Below are 16758 nucleotides of genomic sequence, written 5' to 3'. Positions count from 1 at the left end.
AATTGGGGGAGGGGCAGCACACAGGGTATTAAGGGGCACCTTACATGGTTTGAGGCTGACTGTTCCTCCTCTCCGTAGAGTTCTGCTGCAGCCTTCACCACAAAAGGCTCCACTCCACCAGTTACTCTGCTCCTCCAGCTGACCCATGAGTTGCTTCAGCTGTCCCTGCAAACCACTCTGCTCACTGTTCCACAGACCACTCCAACCATCCTATCATTTCAGCGTGTAATAGAGGAGTCCCAGTGCTAGTACACCATGGGCCAAAGCAAATTCAGCTCAGTAGCCTCTAGCTAAACTCTTAATAGGATCAAAATTAGCTCTGCTATTCAGTAGTGGAGAGAGGGAACACAATTGATGTTCCAGACCCTAACAAAACACATACCAATTCTCCCAACCCCTCTCAATTCACTGTGTTTTGGAACTCATGTCCCTTGTCTAGCAAGTACTACTTATTTGATGGTGAGATCCTCTGCCATAAAACAGTTTCATAGTCCTTCATTCACATAATCAGGATAACAACACTTTATTCCTCCTGCCCCAATAACAGAGAAATTGGGGACACCACAGCTGTCAAAGTGACCGTTTAGGGCTGCCATGGGCTCATGCTATGCAGAGTGTGTGTGCCTATGCAAACAAGATCAGCCCCTGAAATTCTTTTCCACACTCCCATAATTCACCACCAGATGTCAGGGTAGAGCTCATCCTGACTCTGCTTACACTGGTGTTACTTTGCCCTGCCGACAAGCCCTGAGTTACAGCGGGGGCTGCTTTGGCATCCAGAGCACCCAGGGTCAGGAGGATACAGGGCAGCGTTTAAAGCTGCCTGAGCCCTCAAGTGCCCCTGGGCTGCAGGTTCTGAGCACAGAATCTCACCCTGAGAGTTTAGATCACATTGAGCAGAGGTGTCCACAGGGCTGCCCAGGTCTTTTTCCTGAGTATTTTAAAGCCAATAACCTGCATGCATAGGTCTGATTATCCTTGTAACGTGCGTTACCTCACATTGATCAACACTGAATTTCATCCGCCATCAGGTTATCCAAGCTTGGTCCCTCTGAGGCCTGGTCTACACTAGGCGTTTAAATCGGTTTTAGGAGCGTAAAACCGATTTAACGCCAAAACCGTCCACACTAGGAGGCACCTTATATCGATTTTAATGGCTCTTTAAACCGGTTTCTGTACTCCTCCCTAACGAGAGGAGTAACGCTAGTATCGGTATTAACATATCGGATTAGGGTTAGTGTGGACGCTGATCGACGGTATTGGCCTCCGGGAGCTATCCCACAGTGCACCAGTGACCGCTCTGGACCGCAATCTGAACTCGGATGCAGTGGTCAGGTAAACAGGAAAAGCCCCGCGAACTTTTGAATATTTCCTGTTTGCCCAGCGTGGAGCTCCGATCAGCACGGGTGGCGATGCAGTCCGAAATCAAAATAAAAAAAAGAGCTCCCGCATGGACCATGCAGATGTGATCACTGTAAGGGCAGGCAAATCCGTTCTATCAGCGCTCCGTTACAGAAGATGAAATTCAGAATCCTTTTTTAAAAATCTCCAGACAGACGCCATAGCAGGGACTCAGCGCACTGCAGCGTGACAAGCGTAATGGAAAGCCAAAGAATCAAATGGATGCGCATGGACTGGAGGACTGAAGCTATCCCACAGTTCCTGCAGCCTCCTAAAATTATTTGCATTCTTGGCTGAGCTCCAAATGCTTCTAGGGTCAAACACAGTGCCCGCGGGTCAGGGCATAGCTTGGCAATCTACTCACCCACCCCCCACCCACCCCCAGAAGCGAAAGGTAAAACAATCCTCTGACTCTTTTACATGTCACCCTATCTTTACTGAATGCTGCAGATAGATGCGATAGTGCAGCACTCAGCACCAACATCCTTGCTCCCCCCCCCCCCCCGCCATGGGCAGCTGATGGTACAAAAGGATGGAAATCCATCCTCATCATCAGCATAAGCTGATTGTGCAAAAAGATGGAAATCCATCCTCATCATCAGCCTCAGCTGATGGTACAAAAGGACTGGTAACCGTCCTCGTCATCAGCCTATTGGCCCTAATTTTTTCTGGTGGATGGATGGTGCAATATGGCTGGTAACCATCCTCATCATAGCAACAGGGGGCTGAGCTCCATCAGCCCCCACCCTTCATGTGTAAAGAAAAGATTCAGTTGCCCCTGGACTAGCAGTGGGATGCTGGGCTTCTCTCCTACACACTGCTTAATGTCCTGTCTGGACTATCATAGCAGCTGGAGGCTGCCTTCCACTCATTTCTCACTAACAAGTCAGTGTGTCTTATTCCTGCATTCTTTATTAATTCATCACACAAGTGGGGGGACAATGCTACGGTAGCCAAGAAAGGCTGGGGGAAGAACGGAATCAACAGGTGGGGTTGTTACAGGAGCACCCCCTGTGAATAGCATACAGATAATAATTTCTGCGGGCTCTGACACAGAGCAGGTGGTTCTCTAGCACACTTGCCTATATTAGGCAGCACTGATTCTATTTTTAGATACCAAAAAGGAGGGATTGACTCAGGGAGTCATTCCCAATTTTTGCTTTTGTGCCCCTGGCTGATCGGCCAGGGGCACTTATGACAGCAGCCAATGGTACAAAACGATGGAAGGTGCAATATGGCTAGTAACCACTCTTGGCTTTTGCGCCCCTAGCTGATTGACCAGGGGCACTAGCAGCAAATGGTACAAAAGGACTGGTAGCCATGATCATCCTCAGTTCCAATTTATGGAAGGGTTTGGATGGTGCAATATGGCTAGTAACCATCTCTGCTGTCATGCAAAAGTAAAAGCATGCTTCTGTGTAGCGCTGCTGAATCGCCTCTGTGAGCGGCATCTAGTACACATATGGTGAGAGTCACAAACGGCTAAAAAAGCTCCATGATTGCCATGCTATGGCATCTGCCAGGGCAATCCAGGGGAAAAAGGCGCGAAATGCTTGTCTGCCGTTGCTTTCCCAGACGAAGGAGTGACTGACGACATTTACCCAGAACCACCCGCGACAATGATTTTTGCCCCATCAGGCACTGGGATCTCAACCCGGAAGTTCCAAGGGGCGGGGGAGGCTGCGGGAACTATGGGATAGCTAGGGAATAGCTACCCACAGTGCAACGCTCCAGAAATCGACGCTAGCCACGGACCATGGACGCACACCACCGATTTAATGTGCTTAGTATGGCCGCGCTCCACCCGATTTTATAAATTCTGTTTTACAAAACCGGTTTATGCAAATTCGGAATAATCCCGTAGTGTAGACGTACCCTAAAATAACTCAGACTTCTTTGGTAACCTAAATCATTGTGTGTTAGCTGCACATTTTGTCACTTTAGGACTTATCCTTTGTTCCATGTCACTGATAAATAGACCAGGGGCTCTCAAACTTCATTGCACCGCGACCCCCTTCTGACAACAAAAATTACTACATGACCCCAGGACGGGAGACCAAAACCTGAGCCCGCTGAAGCCCTGATCCCTGGGTGGGAAGGCCAGGGCCAAAGCTGAATCCCAAGTGCATCCGTCCCAGACAGGGGGCCTGTAATCTGAGCCCCAGTGCCCAGGGCTGAAGCCCTCGGGCTTCAGCTTCAGCCCCAGGTGGTGGGACTCGGGCTTCGGTCCCAGGCCCCAGCAACTCTAAGCCACCCCCAGCGACCCCATTAAAACAGGGTCAAAACCCACTTTGGGGTCTTGACCCACAGTTTGAGCACCACTGAAATAGACTAAACACCAGTCCTGATACCTGACTGTGAGGCTCCCCACTGCGAACCTTTTTCCATATGAAAATTGACCATTTATTCCTGTTCTATGTTTTCTGTCATTTAGTTGGTTTCTGATCCAGTGCAATACTTTACCCCTCACCCCATGATGACTTAGGATATGTCTGCACTACAGAGCTTCTAACGCTACAGCTGAACTGATGCAGCCGGGCCACTGTAAGATCTCTAGTGGAGCCACTCTGTGCCAACAGGAGAGAGTTCTCCCATCGGCATAATGATTCACCTCCTGCGGGTGGTGGTAGCTATGTGGGCAGGAGAGTTTCTCCCACCGACATAGCGCTGTGCACACTAACGCTTATGCCGGTGTAAATTATGTCGCTCAGGGGGTGGAATATTCACACTTCTGAGTGACTAAAGTTTTGGAGCCATAAGTGGTAGTGTAGACAGCCTTAGTTTCCTTAACAACTTTTTGTGAGGAACTTTTTCAAAAACGTTTTGAAATGCCACATCAGTTATGCCATTGGATTCTCCTTTGTACCATACTGGACTGACAAACTCTCTGACATTTAATCGATTAGTGAGACACAAACCTAGTCTACTCTAGGAATTTATACTGGTATAGCTACGTTTCTCTGGAGTGTGAATCCACACCCCTGAGAGATGCAGTTTACATTTACCAAGCTAACCCCTGGTGTAGACAGTGCTAGGTCGACACAAGGTGGGTTGCAGGGAGGTGGGTTACCTATGACAATGGGAGAATCCCTCCCCTCAGCATAGGTAGTGTCTATGCCAGGGGTTGGCAACCTTTCAGAAGGAGCTGTGCCAAGTCTTCATTTATTCACTCTAATTTAAGGTTTCGTGTGCCATTTTAATGTTTTTAGAAGGTCTCTTTCTATAAGTCTATAATATGTAACTAAACTATTGTTGTATGTAAAGTAAATAAGGTTTTTAAAATATTTAAGAAGCTTCATTTAAAATTAAATTAAAATGCAGAGCCCCCCGGACCGGTGGCCAGGACCCGGGCAGTGATAGTGCCACTGAAAATCATCTTGGGTGCCGCCTTTGGCATGTGTGCCATAGGTTGCCTACTCCTGGTCTATGCTGAAGCCCCCCAGCAGCAGTGGTGTAGCTGCACTGCTGTAGAGGTGTAGACATACCCACAGTTTTCTTTTCCAGCTGTGCTGGTTGGACTTTTTCCCATCATTCTCATAGAGCTGATTTAGAATTCTGGTTTAGTTCTTGTTTCAGCCAATTTACCAGGCACTGAGGTAAGGCTCACTGGACTGTAATTCTCAGAATTACTCTGGCCAAATTTTTAAAGCTGGGGACAACATTCCCAATCCTCTGAATCTCTGGAAGTGTAGCTGATTTTAATGAGAGATGAATATTATTGTTAGCAACTCAGCCATATCGTCTGATGTCATTTCAGAACTCTTGGGCGTTTGCCACCTAGCAGGGATCTACGCTGCTCAGGGTGGCTGCAGTTGTTCCAATATCTCCTCTTCACACCTCAATCCCTGATATTCATTTCCTGAACAGAGCAGCTCCAGGGCAGGTCTCTCCCCAACATTCTCTGTGGTGGAAACTGATGCAAAGAAACCAGTCAGTCTCTCAGCATTGTCCTTACCCTCCTCAATTGCTCCCTTTCCCCCTCCTGATCCAGGGGACACATCGATTCTCTCACAGGCTTCCTGATACTGATGGACTGAAATATTTCCCTGGTATTTGTTTTATCTCTCTGGATGTTCACTCTCCTAATTCCATTTTAGCCTCCTAATTCCCATCGTGCACTTCACCGGATGTACTGCATGCTCCTTTCTGCAGGCTTCACGGGGTTAATATTTTCCACTTGCTGAGGGATCCCTGTTTGGCTCTAACAACCCCTTGCACCTTGCCAGGTGGGGTTACAATATTTCTCCCCTTGCTGATTCCTTTGCTGCTCGGGAGGTGCCAGGCTCTGGTTGCTGATGTAGCCTCCAGGCTGAGTCTAAGGATTTTAACTTCCCTGCTTTAAGGTCTTTTTGACTCACTTCACATTATCTTGCAGAAGAGATATTAGGGTGGCCAGACAGCAAGTGTGAAAAATCGGGATAGGGGATGGGAGGTAATAGGCACCTATATAAGACAAAGCCCCAAATATCAGGACTGTCCCTATAAAATGGGAACATCTGGTCACTTTATGTGGTATTGACTCATTTCTCTTGGTTTTATTTTTAGACAGACTCCAGGCTGAGCTCAGTAAGTTCCATTCCCCCCGTATCACCCTGTGTGACATTGTCTCCTTCTCAGTGTGTCGGTGTTCAGGGGCGTTCTCACCCCTCTGTCTGTGTTTGGTTGCAGGGTGGAGACGTGCCCAGATCTACTCAGGTACTGTACATACCGGTGGTGTTTTATCCATGGTGAGACCCACCTCCCCCTGGGAGCTCTCTGCTCCTTTCTCTGCACAGAGCATTTTCCTATGACATTCAATAGGCTGGAAACAGCAATGTCACTGGGGTGGATGGAAAGGGGCAGACAAAACCCAGGCTTTTTGCAGAGCAGGGACATGCCCCCTTTGGGAAAGGGCTGATTGGTGATGAAATGCTGCCCCCTGGTGTCACCTTTGCAGGGGGTACCTGGGCTCTGCAGGATGGACATTCTTATCTGTCCATCATTTGCATTGAACTGCTAGGCTCTGTCTTTCCAGCAGCAGGGTTTCTATGCTCAGACCTGGCTTTAGCCCACAATTTCCTTCTAGCGTAAAATAGGGTGACCAGCCGTCCCGATTTTATCGGGACTGTCCCGATATTTGCTTGTTTGTCCTGCGTCCCGACCAATGTTAGGTCGGGACACTGGACAAACAAGCAAAGGCTCTGGAGCCCGAAGGGCTCGCGCCCTCCCCTGCCCCGACTCCGCCCCCTCACTGCCCCATTGTCTCCCTCCCCAAATCCCCGCCTCTTGCCAAGCATGCCATGCCCAGGAGACTCAGGGGAGTGCGGGGCCGGGGTGAGTGTGAGTCTGGCCTGGCCCCGAGCAGGCAGGACTCGGGCGCCGTACCTGGAGGGAGAGTAGGGGGGCGGCCCGTGGGGCTAGGCGGCGGCTGTTCTCCCCACCTGGGCAGGGGACTCGGGAGCAGCCGCTGCTGCAGCTCCCACTGCTGCGGGGGGAGGAAGTGGCCAAGCACGTGGCGCTCGGCGGCTGCGGCTTTGGTGCCCGGGCCCGAACCCCCCGAGCCCGGGCCTGCTGCAGGGACCCAGCAGCGCGCACGCTGCGCCCAGCCCCTGGCCAGTCGCGTCTGGGCTGGCTGCCCAGCTGGTGCAATCCCGCGGCGGAGGCATCGGCAGCCCTGTCCCGTTCGTTCCCCTGCAGGACCCGAGCGGGATGCGGGGGCTGGGGCCTGCTGCCCCCACTCCGAGGCCGCCCGCGGGATTGCACCAGCTGGGCAGCCAGCCCAGACGCGAGTGGCCAGGGGCTGGGTATGCGCAGCGTGCGCGCTGGGTCCCCGCAGCAGGCCCGGGCTCGGGGGGGTTCGTGGGCGCCAGAGCCACAGCCACCGAGCTTGGCCAGCGGCCGCTTCCTCCCCCCGCAGCAGTGGGAGCTGCAGCAGCGGCTGCTCCCGAGTCCTGCTGCCCACGTGGGGAGAACAGCCGCCGCCTGGCCCTGCAGGCCACCCCGTACTCTCCATCCAGATACCGCGCCTGAGTCCTGCCTGCTCGGGGCCAGGCTGGACTCACACTCACCCCAGCCCCGTGCTCCCCTGAGTCTCCCGGGCCTCCCTCCAGCGCTTGCGGAGGGAGGAGGAATCGGGGGTGGGGGATTTTTTTTTTTTTTGCTCTGCTGCCATTTTTTCCCCCTCTGCACCCGCCCCGCCCCCCCGCGTCTCGATATTTGACCTGGATGATCTGGTCACCCTAGCGTAAAAGGACCAGACAGGAGCTATTCAGTGTTCCCCTGGATCTGGGGTGAGGAAGGCCCTGTCCCCACTGCAAGGTGCAGACAGGTTTTTATAACCAGCTTGTGATGCTCCCCTGACCCAGTTGCAACAAATTGTGCCCCCGCGGCAACTTTTCTGCCTCACAGCCGTGGCTGAGCTGCATGTGTGTCTTTGTACCCAGCATGGTGCCTTACTGTGTGTGTGCCCTAGTGCATGCTGGGAGAGTCTGGGCAGCTCCAGCAGGGATCAGAGAGCCCAGGGGCCAGGCACACACATTGCAGCACCACTGGCCCAGGGGTCCATGCACTCCAGGGTATCCGACCGCGCAGAGCTGGGAGGGAGGGGGGCACCCAGGGCAGTTACACAAACACCGCTGGGGGTCCTGTTAGGGTCGCCACCTCTGAGGTGCAACAAAACAGGAAATCTGTCTGCTTCATGTACACCCCCTGTCCCCTCACCTGGGCACTGTCTCCCCACCCGAATCCCGGGAGAGGGCACCAGCCCCCAGAGGCTCCTGCTCCTGGACTGCCCCAAGTACCAACCTCACCCAGCAGGACATGGCACCAGAGCTACCCCGCTGCCCCCAGCGGTGACCCCCACAGCTGGTACCTGCACAGTGGTGACTGGCCCCTGCTGGCCCTGAGCTCCTGATCTCACTCACTGTTTCAAGCTGCCCCATCTCTGCAGCTCCCAGACACTCTGCACCCAGAGCTCCCTTTGCGTAGGCACCACCACCCCGCAGCTCCCCCGCTACAGCCACTGACACAGCTGGGACTTTTCATGTCCTGGGCAGACTCAGATTTCCCAGGAGAGTGACATGGACAAAGGGACAATCCTGGGAAAACCTGGACAGGTCGGGTTGCCAACTTTCTAATCTCCCAAAATCGAACACCCCTGTCCCGCCCCTGCCCTGAGGTCCTGCCCCTGCCCTTCCTCTTCTCCGAGGCCTAGTCCATCCCCCCTCCCTCTGTCGCTCGCTCTCCCCCACCCTCAGTCACTTTCACTGGGCTGGGGCAGGGGATGGGGGTGTGGGAGGGGGGTTAGGTCTCCAGCTGGGGATGCGGGCTCTGGGGTGGGGCCAGGGATGAGGGGTTTGGGGTGAAGGAGGGGGCTTCGGGCTGGGGCAGGGAGTTGGGGTGTTGGTGGGAGTGAGGGGTGTGGGCTCCAGGAGGGAGCTTGGGTGCGGGAGGGGACTCAGGCCTGATGCAGGGGGTTGGGGGTGTGGGAGAGGGTGTGTGAGGGGGTTCAGGGTCCCGGCAGCACTTACCGCAGTATTGTAGTGACCAGTCAAGGTACTAACAAACTTCACCAGGACTTTAGTTTTAAAGTGGAAACCTCTTTACCAAGCTGCTGCTGCACCCTCGGTAGCTCTCACTCACCTTCCTCAACTTCTCCCCTCCCTCCTTCCTGTTTCCTGTCCTTTCAGACTCCCCACAGCCAGTGCTCCCAGTTCTAATAATTACAAACATCTAAACACAACATTCCCTCCTCTCTTAAGAAACTCTCCCAATTAAAATAAACACTGGTGTTCTAACCACAGGAACAAATATGAAACAAGACACTATACTGTTGGCAGAAATATTACACTGAAAACACTGTAGATATTACATAACATAGTCTCTAGTGCAGACAGATGGTCGTCTGGGTCTGACAGGCCATCTCTCATGCCCCGGTTCCAGTGCAATGTCTTGTTGTGTTGGTTCTACGGTGAAGTCATCCAATGCACACTGGGTGTTGGCATAATCTCCTCTTGGTGCATAGGCAGGTGCAAGATAAGAAGCATTCCATACCTATCAATCAGAAAGTCGATAGGTGTAAGGTCCCTCCTTCTCTATGATTTTAAGAGGAGCTGTGAATTTATGGTCCCCTTTGCGTAAAATTCCAGGTTTTTGTATTCTAATGAAGGAACCACACTCAAACTTTGGTTCCTTAACATCCCACCACTTGTCTGTGAAAGCCTTAGACTTTGCTTGATTCCGTTCAACTGTTTTTTCTCACATCATCCTTGGTAGGGGCCTCAGGTCATGCCTTTAACAATCCAACAATGTTCAGTTTAGTATTCATCTGTTTCCCATGTAGTAACTCTGCGGGTGATCTTTGTGTTGTGGCATGTCGGGTAGCCCGGAATGCGTGCAAGAAATTGCTAGTGAAGGGTATCTACAATCGCCCTTCCAGTTCAGCCGTTCGCAAACTCTCTTTCAAACGTCTGTTAAACCGTTCGTTTTCCCCATTGGCGTGAGGGTAATATAGGGGTGACCTTCTATGTAAAATGTTCCTCTCTGCTAGAAAAGTTTCAAACTCCAAGTAAGTAAATTGGCGGCCGCTTCCAGGAGCTGCATGGAGCTAGGGCAGGCAGGGAACCTGCCTTAGCCCCGGGCCCCCGCTGCGCCACTGGCCAGACTTTTAATGTCCCAGTCGGTGGTGCCAACCGGAGCCGCCAGGGTCCCTTTTCGACCAGGGGTTCCAATAAAAAACCGGACGCCTGGCAACCCTATGGACAGGTGCCAACCCTAGGTCCTGTCCACATGGCCCAGTAACACCCTGCTGAGCCGGGTACAGGCAGCCACATGCCAGCCCAGGCCCCTGGCAGGGACGCTGAGCTGCCAGCTGACATGGTCACTAACCGTGTTAACTCTGTCACGTGCCACTCACCAGGCTTAGAGCCCCCAGGGCCCTGGGCCCAGCCCCAGGAACTGCTGTAACCTAGAACCAGAGCAATGCAGGGCTGGAACGGCCCTCGAGAGGTCACCTAGTCCAGCCCCCCACGCTAGGTCAGGGACTAGACTATCCCTGGCAGGGATTTATCCAACCTGTTCTTACAAACCTCCAGTGACGGGGATCCCACAACCTCCCCTGGAGCCTGGTGCAGAGCTTCACTGCCCTGAGAATTAGAAAGTGTTTCCTCCTCTCCAGCTTCAACCTCCCTTGCTGCAGATTGTGCCCATTGCCCCATGGACAGGTCCTCGCCCTGCCCGCTGGGGCACTGGCTGTGTCACCAAGCCTGAGCATCGCTGTTATTGCACTGAATGGCTGGCGGTGCTGGGCTGGCTCAGGGGGGCAGTGAGGGCATCTGGGGCCTTTCACTCCCCAGTCACCGATCTCAGCCCAGGCTCAGAGTCCAGTTCCCAGCGGACAGGAGCTCACATCGTAACTCTCTTAAATGGCAGCCTCACCGGCCATCTCCCCAGGGAGGCCAAGGCCTGAATGGGCCCCGGGGCGATTCCTCCCCAGAGAGGCCCTGACAGATGTCAGGGCTGAGCCATGTTGACAGGACAGTGAGGGGCTCACACGGCTGCTGTGATGTCCTAGTACCCTCAATACACAGAGCTCCAGCAGCCGGGGTGTAAACCCCACTCGTACCCCAGCACCGAACTCACTGCCACTGCCCCAAGGGTCCTCTCCTCCCAGGGCTGGGGGGTGAGTAAGGGGCACTGGAAGAGGGGGGCCAGGGGCCATGGCCAATCACTTTTACCAATGGGAGGGCTATTCCCTCCCACTTTTTACCAGCTGGGGGACGGGGCCGAGAGGAGAGACCAGGGGGTCAGGGTGTGGGGAAGAGGTGGTGTGACGGTAGGGGCTCAGGAAGGAGGGGCAGTGTGAGAGCGAGGGTTCAGGGGTGCGGGGACAGGAGCTCAGGGAGAAGGGCTGGCATGAGTGGGTGACCCCTCGACTTTGAGGGAGCTTCCATCACTCCTGGGGAGAGCACCATCCCGGATCCTGATCCATGGGCACATGTGTATATTTGTGGGTGTACAGAGCTTTCTGTGTGGAGACACTTTCACGCTCACCCAGGAACCTGTGCTGGGAGGCCCCACTGCCCAGGAGGCCGAGGGCTCTCACTCCCCTGCCCTGGGGGTGAAGGGAGGGGCCCTGGGGCTGCTCTTCCCCATCCCAGGAAGAGAGTGAAGGGGACGTGGACACAGACAATGTCCCCTCTTGCACTGTGAGGGGCAGACCCGGCTCCACCTTGGGCTTCAGAGCCTGAGCTCCAGCCAGAACCTGAAAATCTATGCGGCTATTTTTAATTCCAAAGAGGGAGCCCCGCAAGCCTGAATCTGTCCACCCTGTTCCAAGACTTGCTGCTGCAGGCTGTGTAGAAGGACCCAAAGTGTCTCCAGAGTCTGGGTGTGAAAGTTCCCAGCGTGTCTGTCCCAGGGCTGGTTAATGGGAGCAAGGGGGGTGGCTGGCACAGTCATTAGATGGAGACACCTGAGCTCCTGGGGCTCTGAGATGGTCTCTGTGACTGTTATCCACTCTGGGAGATGCCCAGGTGCAGCTGAAGAGGGTCTGTGCCGCTAGCATCATCCATGGGACAAATGGCTCTAGGCAGAGAGTTCAGGCTGGAGCCAAGTCTCCATTTTCAGCCTGATTTGTGGGGGTGAGATCGGGCCCGGGAGGCATTTGTCTGCCAAGGGGAAATTAACCAGCAGCTCTGGAGTGTTTCATAGCTGCTGTCCTGAGCCTGGCCTGCAACTGCGTTTCTGGGGATGTTGACAGTCTCTCGTTGCAAGTCACTGGGATGGGAGCTCCTAAGTTGCTCAGACAAGTTTGCAGTGGAGCTGAGTGAAATGTGTTGGAGAAATAGTTTATTTGCTGCAAAATTATATTTCGGGTCAAGAGAAACTATTCATGAATCCATGTCGGGTTTGCTGACTAGTTTAAATAAACAGACAAAGCTGCTGCCTCTTCTCTTCTAGCCTTTAGCCCAGTGGCTTGGCCCTCAGCTGGGAGCCCCAGGTTCAATCCCCCCGTGTGATGCCATGAGAGCTTGAACTGCTGGGCTCCAGGTGTCTGATGACGTCCCACTGTGTCCAAACACTGCCATGGGCACTGGGCCAGAGCGTGGGGGTGAGAATGACTCTGCAGTCCAGTGGGTCAGGCCCCCATCTGGGAGCCCAGAGTCCAGCTCCCCTGCTCCAGTGACCCTGTAATTATTGATCCATAACCCCAGTGAGGGGAGGGGTTACGGCCCCTGGCACAGCAGTGTCTCAGCCATGTCTGCCGGGGTTTCCTTGCACTGATGTAGCTGCACTGGTGCAAGTGCAGACGCACTGTGCATGTGTGAACTGGGACTTGTCCCCAGTGCAGCTTCTCCCAGATGGAGGGGGCAGTAAGTGGGGAAATGCCCCCTCCCCTCCCTACTGCCTTGGCCTCATTAGCAACAGCCAATTAGTGCACATTTATACCTCCCCCCCCCCCCGAATCTTCCACTGTAATGCCCCCCCAGTGAGCCCAATCCAGGCAACTGCCCCCGTGGGGGTGGGGCTCGGCCTGGCAAGGGTAGGTGCTGGCTGTGGGGTTTCCCTGGTTGGAAGGTGGGGCCTGTGCTGCCCACCATCATGGAGAGTCCCAGCTGCTCCCCCTGGGGCAGGGCTGCATCCCCAGTGTGTGTGGGGACAGCACCGACCTGCTCTGAGCGAGAAACCAACCACACATGGCCTGAAAGCAACAGAGATTCCCTGGGGCCTGCCTCTCCCTCCCAACTCTCTGGCTCCTGCCCCTCCCTTACCCTTCCCCCACCCCTGTGAGGGACCCTGGACCCTGCGTCTATTCTGACCCCTCACCAACATCCCTCCTTCTCTTCTCACTCCCTTTCTGCTCCCCTGGGCCCCTGCCCCTCTACTCCCACTTTGCCTCCCTGGCACATGCCCCTGCCCTCCACCCATCTCTGCCCCACTGGAACAGCCCATCCCTTCTCCCCCTGCCCTCCTGGCATCTGCCCCTCTCCCCCAAACATCCTCTGCACCCTGGAGCCCTCCCATCACTTCACACCCCTGCTATGTCCTGGCATCCACCTCTCCCCTTTCCCTCCTCTGTGCCATGTCTCCCACCCCTCCTCTCACCCCAATCTGCTGTCCTGGCTTTCGCCCTTCTTACTCCCCTCAGCCCTCCTGACACCTGCCCCTCTCCCCACCCTCTCTGACCCCTGGCACGCGCCCCTTCCCTTGACCCCCTGTGCCCACCCCTCCTCTAGCCCCACTCTGACCCCCTGGCACCTGCCTCTCCCCAATCCCCTCCCCTAACACCTCCCTCTGCCCACCTGCCCTGCCTCTCACGCCTCTCTGCCCCCTGGTGCTTCTCCCTCCCCTCCTCTGCCCTCCCTGTGCCTGCCCTTCTGCTCAGCCCCCTCAATCCCCTGGCACCTGCCCTTTCCCTTCCCCCCGCACCCTTCTGCTGCCTGCCCCTTTCCTCCAGGGCCAGCTCTAACATTTTTGCTGCCCCAAGCAAAAAAAAAGAGCGCCGCCCTGCCCCCGCGAGCACCGCCTGACCCCTCCCTGAGCGTCCCCCAAGTCCCCGCCCCCCCGAGTGTCACACCACCCAAGTTCCCGCTCCCCCGTGCCACGTCTCGCCGCCCAAGTCCCCGCCCCCCCAAGCATCGCGTGGGGCCACCCAAGTCTCCACCCCCCTCAGTGCCGCGTCGCACCGCCCAAGTCCCCGCCCCCCCGAGCGCTGCGTCGCACCGCCGAAGTCCCTGGCCCCCCCGAGCGTCGCACTGCCCAAGTCATAGACTCATAGACTTTAAGGTCAGAAGGGACCATTACGATCATCTAGTCTGACCTCCTTCACTATGCAGGCCACAGAATCTCACCCATCTACTTCTATAACAACCCCCTAACCTATGTCTGAGTAACCTATTCTGTCTCAGTCCCTTTAATTAAAAAATTGTGTTTTTTTCATAGAAACGATATTTTCCTTGTAGAGAGACAGGGGCAGATTAATCTACAAAGGGAAGGTGATTCCAAGGCAGTTCTGGAGGAGAAGGGAACGTTTTCAGCATCACTAAATTATCCCCACCCCCCCCTGCATCATATCTCGCCGCCCAAGTCCCTGCCCCCCTGAGCGTCGTGTGGGGCCGCCCAAGTCCCCGCCCCACCCGAGTGTCGCGTTGCACTGCCCAAGTCCCCACCCCACAGCGCCGTGTCGTGTCCCCCAAGTCCCTGCCCCCCTGCACCACGTTGCTCTGCCCAAATCCCCGCCCCCCCAGCGCCGCGTTATGCCGCCCAAGTCCCTGCCCCCCAGCACTGGCCAAGTCCCAGCCCCCCCCCAGAGCCCCGTCATGCTGCCCAAGTCCCTTCTCCCCCTCCAGTGCCACCTGGCCAAACCAAAAACAACAAACAAACCCCAATCGCCGCCCCCTCCCAAGGTGCCGCCTCAAGCACGTGCTTGGTAGGCCGGTGCCTGGAGCTGGCCCTGCTTCCCTCCCTCCCCTGTCCCCCAACACCTGACACTCCCCTTGTCCCCTTCCTTTCTGGTGCCCATCCCCTCCCCACCCTCTGCCCCACTGACCCTGCTCTCCTCTCGCCCCTCTGCCACCATCACCCAGGCCACCTTCTCTTTATTTCTCACCCCTGCCCCTCCCCTCGCCCTCTGGCTCCATGACACCTGCACCCCTCAGCACCCCTCCAGTCCCCTGGTGCCAGCTCCTCCTCTGCCCCAAGTCCCAGCTCTACCCTGGCTCCATCTGCCTTTCTGGTTCCTGCTGTTTCCTTTGCCCCCTCTGCCTGCCTGGTGCAAGTCCCTTCCCTCGCCCCCCTTTGGACCTCTGGTCTCAGCCCTTCCCCTCACCTCAGCACTGCTGCACTCCTCCTCTCACCCTGTCCTAACTTCTGGGTCCCACCCTCCCTTCATCCTCCCCTGGTGCCTGCCCCTTCCCTTGATTCCATGTGCCCCCTGGGATCCATCCCCTTCTGCCCTGGTGCCCACCCCTCCTCTCACCCCCTACAGCCCCCTGGAACCTGCCCTTCACCCCCCTCTCTCCTCCTGGTGCCTGCCCCATCCCTTGCCCCCTGCAGCCTCCTGGGGTCTGTCCCCTTCTTCTCCCATGGAGCCCACCCCTCCCCTCACCCCCTGCAGCCCCCTGGAACCTGCCCTTCCCTTCACCCCCCTGTCGTCCTGGTGCCCCTCCCTTCCCTTATCACCCCATAGCCCTTGTACCTGCCCCCACCCCATGTCCCTCCCTCCCCCTCTCTGCTCCTGTCACCTCCCCCTCCCCTTTCCTCTCCCAGCATCAGTCTGTCACCTCCCCTCCCCTGACACCTTCCAACCCCTCCCCCCTGCTTCTCCTGCCCTTTCCCCTCATTGTCTCCTCCAGGCAGAGGGGCCCTGACTCCCCTCAGGCAACAACCCCCCCCCCCAGTGATTAACAGGGACACAGGTTAATTTCCCTTTGATCCCAGTGACCAGCTCCTGCCCCCGGCCCTGACTCTGTGACTCTCTCCCCAGTGGACGTGACTCTGGATCCAGACACGGCAAATCCCTGGCTCGTCCTGTCTGAGGATCGGAAACGTGTGAGACTCGGAGACACACGCCAGGATCTGCCCGACAACCCTGAGAGATTTGATCCTTTTCCCTGTGTCCTGGGCGCTGAGGGGTTCGCGGGCGGGAGGCGTTACTGGGAGGTGGAGGTGGGAGACAAGACGAGATGGGACCTGGGGGTTTGTAGGGAATCTGTGAGCAGGAAGGGGCAAGTCACAGCCACACCTTTGGATGGATTCTGGATCTTGTGGCTGGGGAATGGAGGATACCAGGCCTGCACCTCCCCCTCGACCCCCCTCCCCGTGAGCGTCAGGCCCAGCCGGGTGGGGATTTTCGTGGACTATGAGGCGGGCGAGGTCTCATTTTACAATGTGACTGACAGGTCCCATCTCTTCACTTTCACTGGCACCTTCTCCGGGACGCTCCGCCCTTATTTCTATCCTGGTCTCAACGCTGGGGGTACAAACGCGGCTCCCCTGATAATCTGCCTGGTCCCAGCTCAGGCCGGAGGGAATCTCAGTCCCTGACAGTGACCCCGCGGCACAGACTGGCCCCTCCCAGCCCTGCTGCTCTTTCCGTCCCTGTGGTGGGGGCCTGTTACTGCAGCAACTGGACTTTCTGTGCTGACCGGACACTGCCAGTTTCCCTTTTCAACTGGAGGTCCCAGTCGAAAAACAGACACCTGGGAACCCCCAGCCCCCACCTTCCCCGTCCCCTGCCCCAGGGGTAGCAGATGGTGGGGGATGGGGTCATTCACTCCTGTCAGAATTTTCTACCCCTGTGAAATCTCAATGTAAAATATGAAAGAAAAAAGATTATTTTAATTGAGAAAATATTATTGTAACAAGGTGTAAATACAA

At 55.7% G+C, this 16758-nt stretch overlaps 1 protein-coding gene across 1 annotated transcript in view; it reads left to right on the top strand.

Annotated features, from left to right (window-relative positions):
• Window positions 1-16685, top strand: part of LOC123345973 (butyrophilin subfamily 1 member A1-like) — a 36078-nt gene extending 19393 nt beyond the window's left edge. The window contains exons 5-7 of the mRNA XM_044983110.1: window positions 5947-5967; window positions 6070-6096; window positions 15866-16685. Of these exons, the coding sequence (XP_044839045.1) occupies window positions 5947-5967; window positions 6070-6096; window positions 15866-16425 (608 nt within the window). The 3' untranslated portion in view covers window positions 16426-16685. The remainder of the gene's footprint in view (window positions 1-5946; window positions 5968-6069; window positions 6097-15865) is intronic.
• The last annotated feature ends 73 nt before the right edge of the window (window positions 16686-16758 follow it).

Source organism: Mauremys mutica, chromosome 12, assembly GCF_020497125.1.
Source record: "Mauremys mutica isolate MM-2020 ecotype Southern chromosome 12, ASM2049712v1, whole genome shotgun sequence".
NCBI lineage: Eukaryota > Metazoa > Chordata > Testudines > Geoemydidae > Mauremys > Mauremys mutica.
Note: the sequence above shows the minus strand (reverse complement) of the source record. Positions and strands in the feature narration are given on the sequence as shown.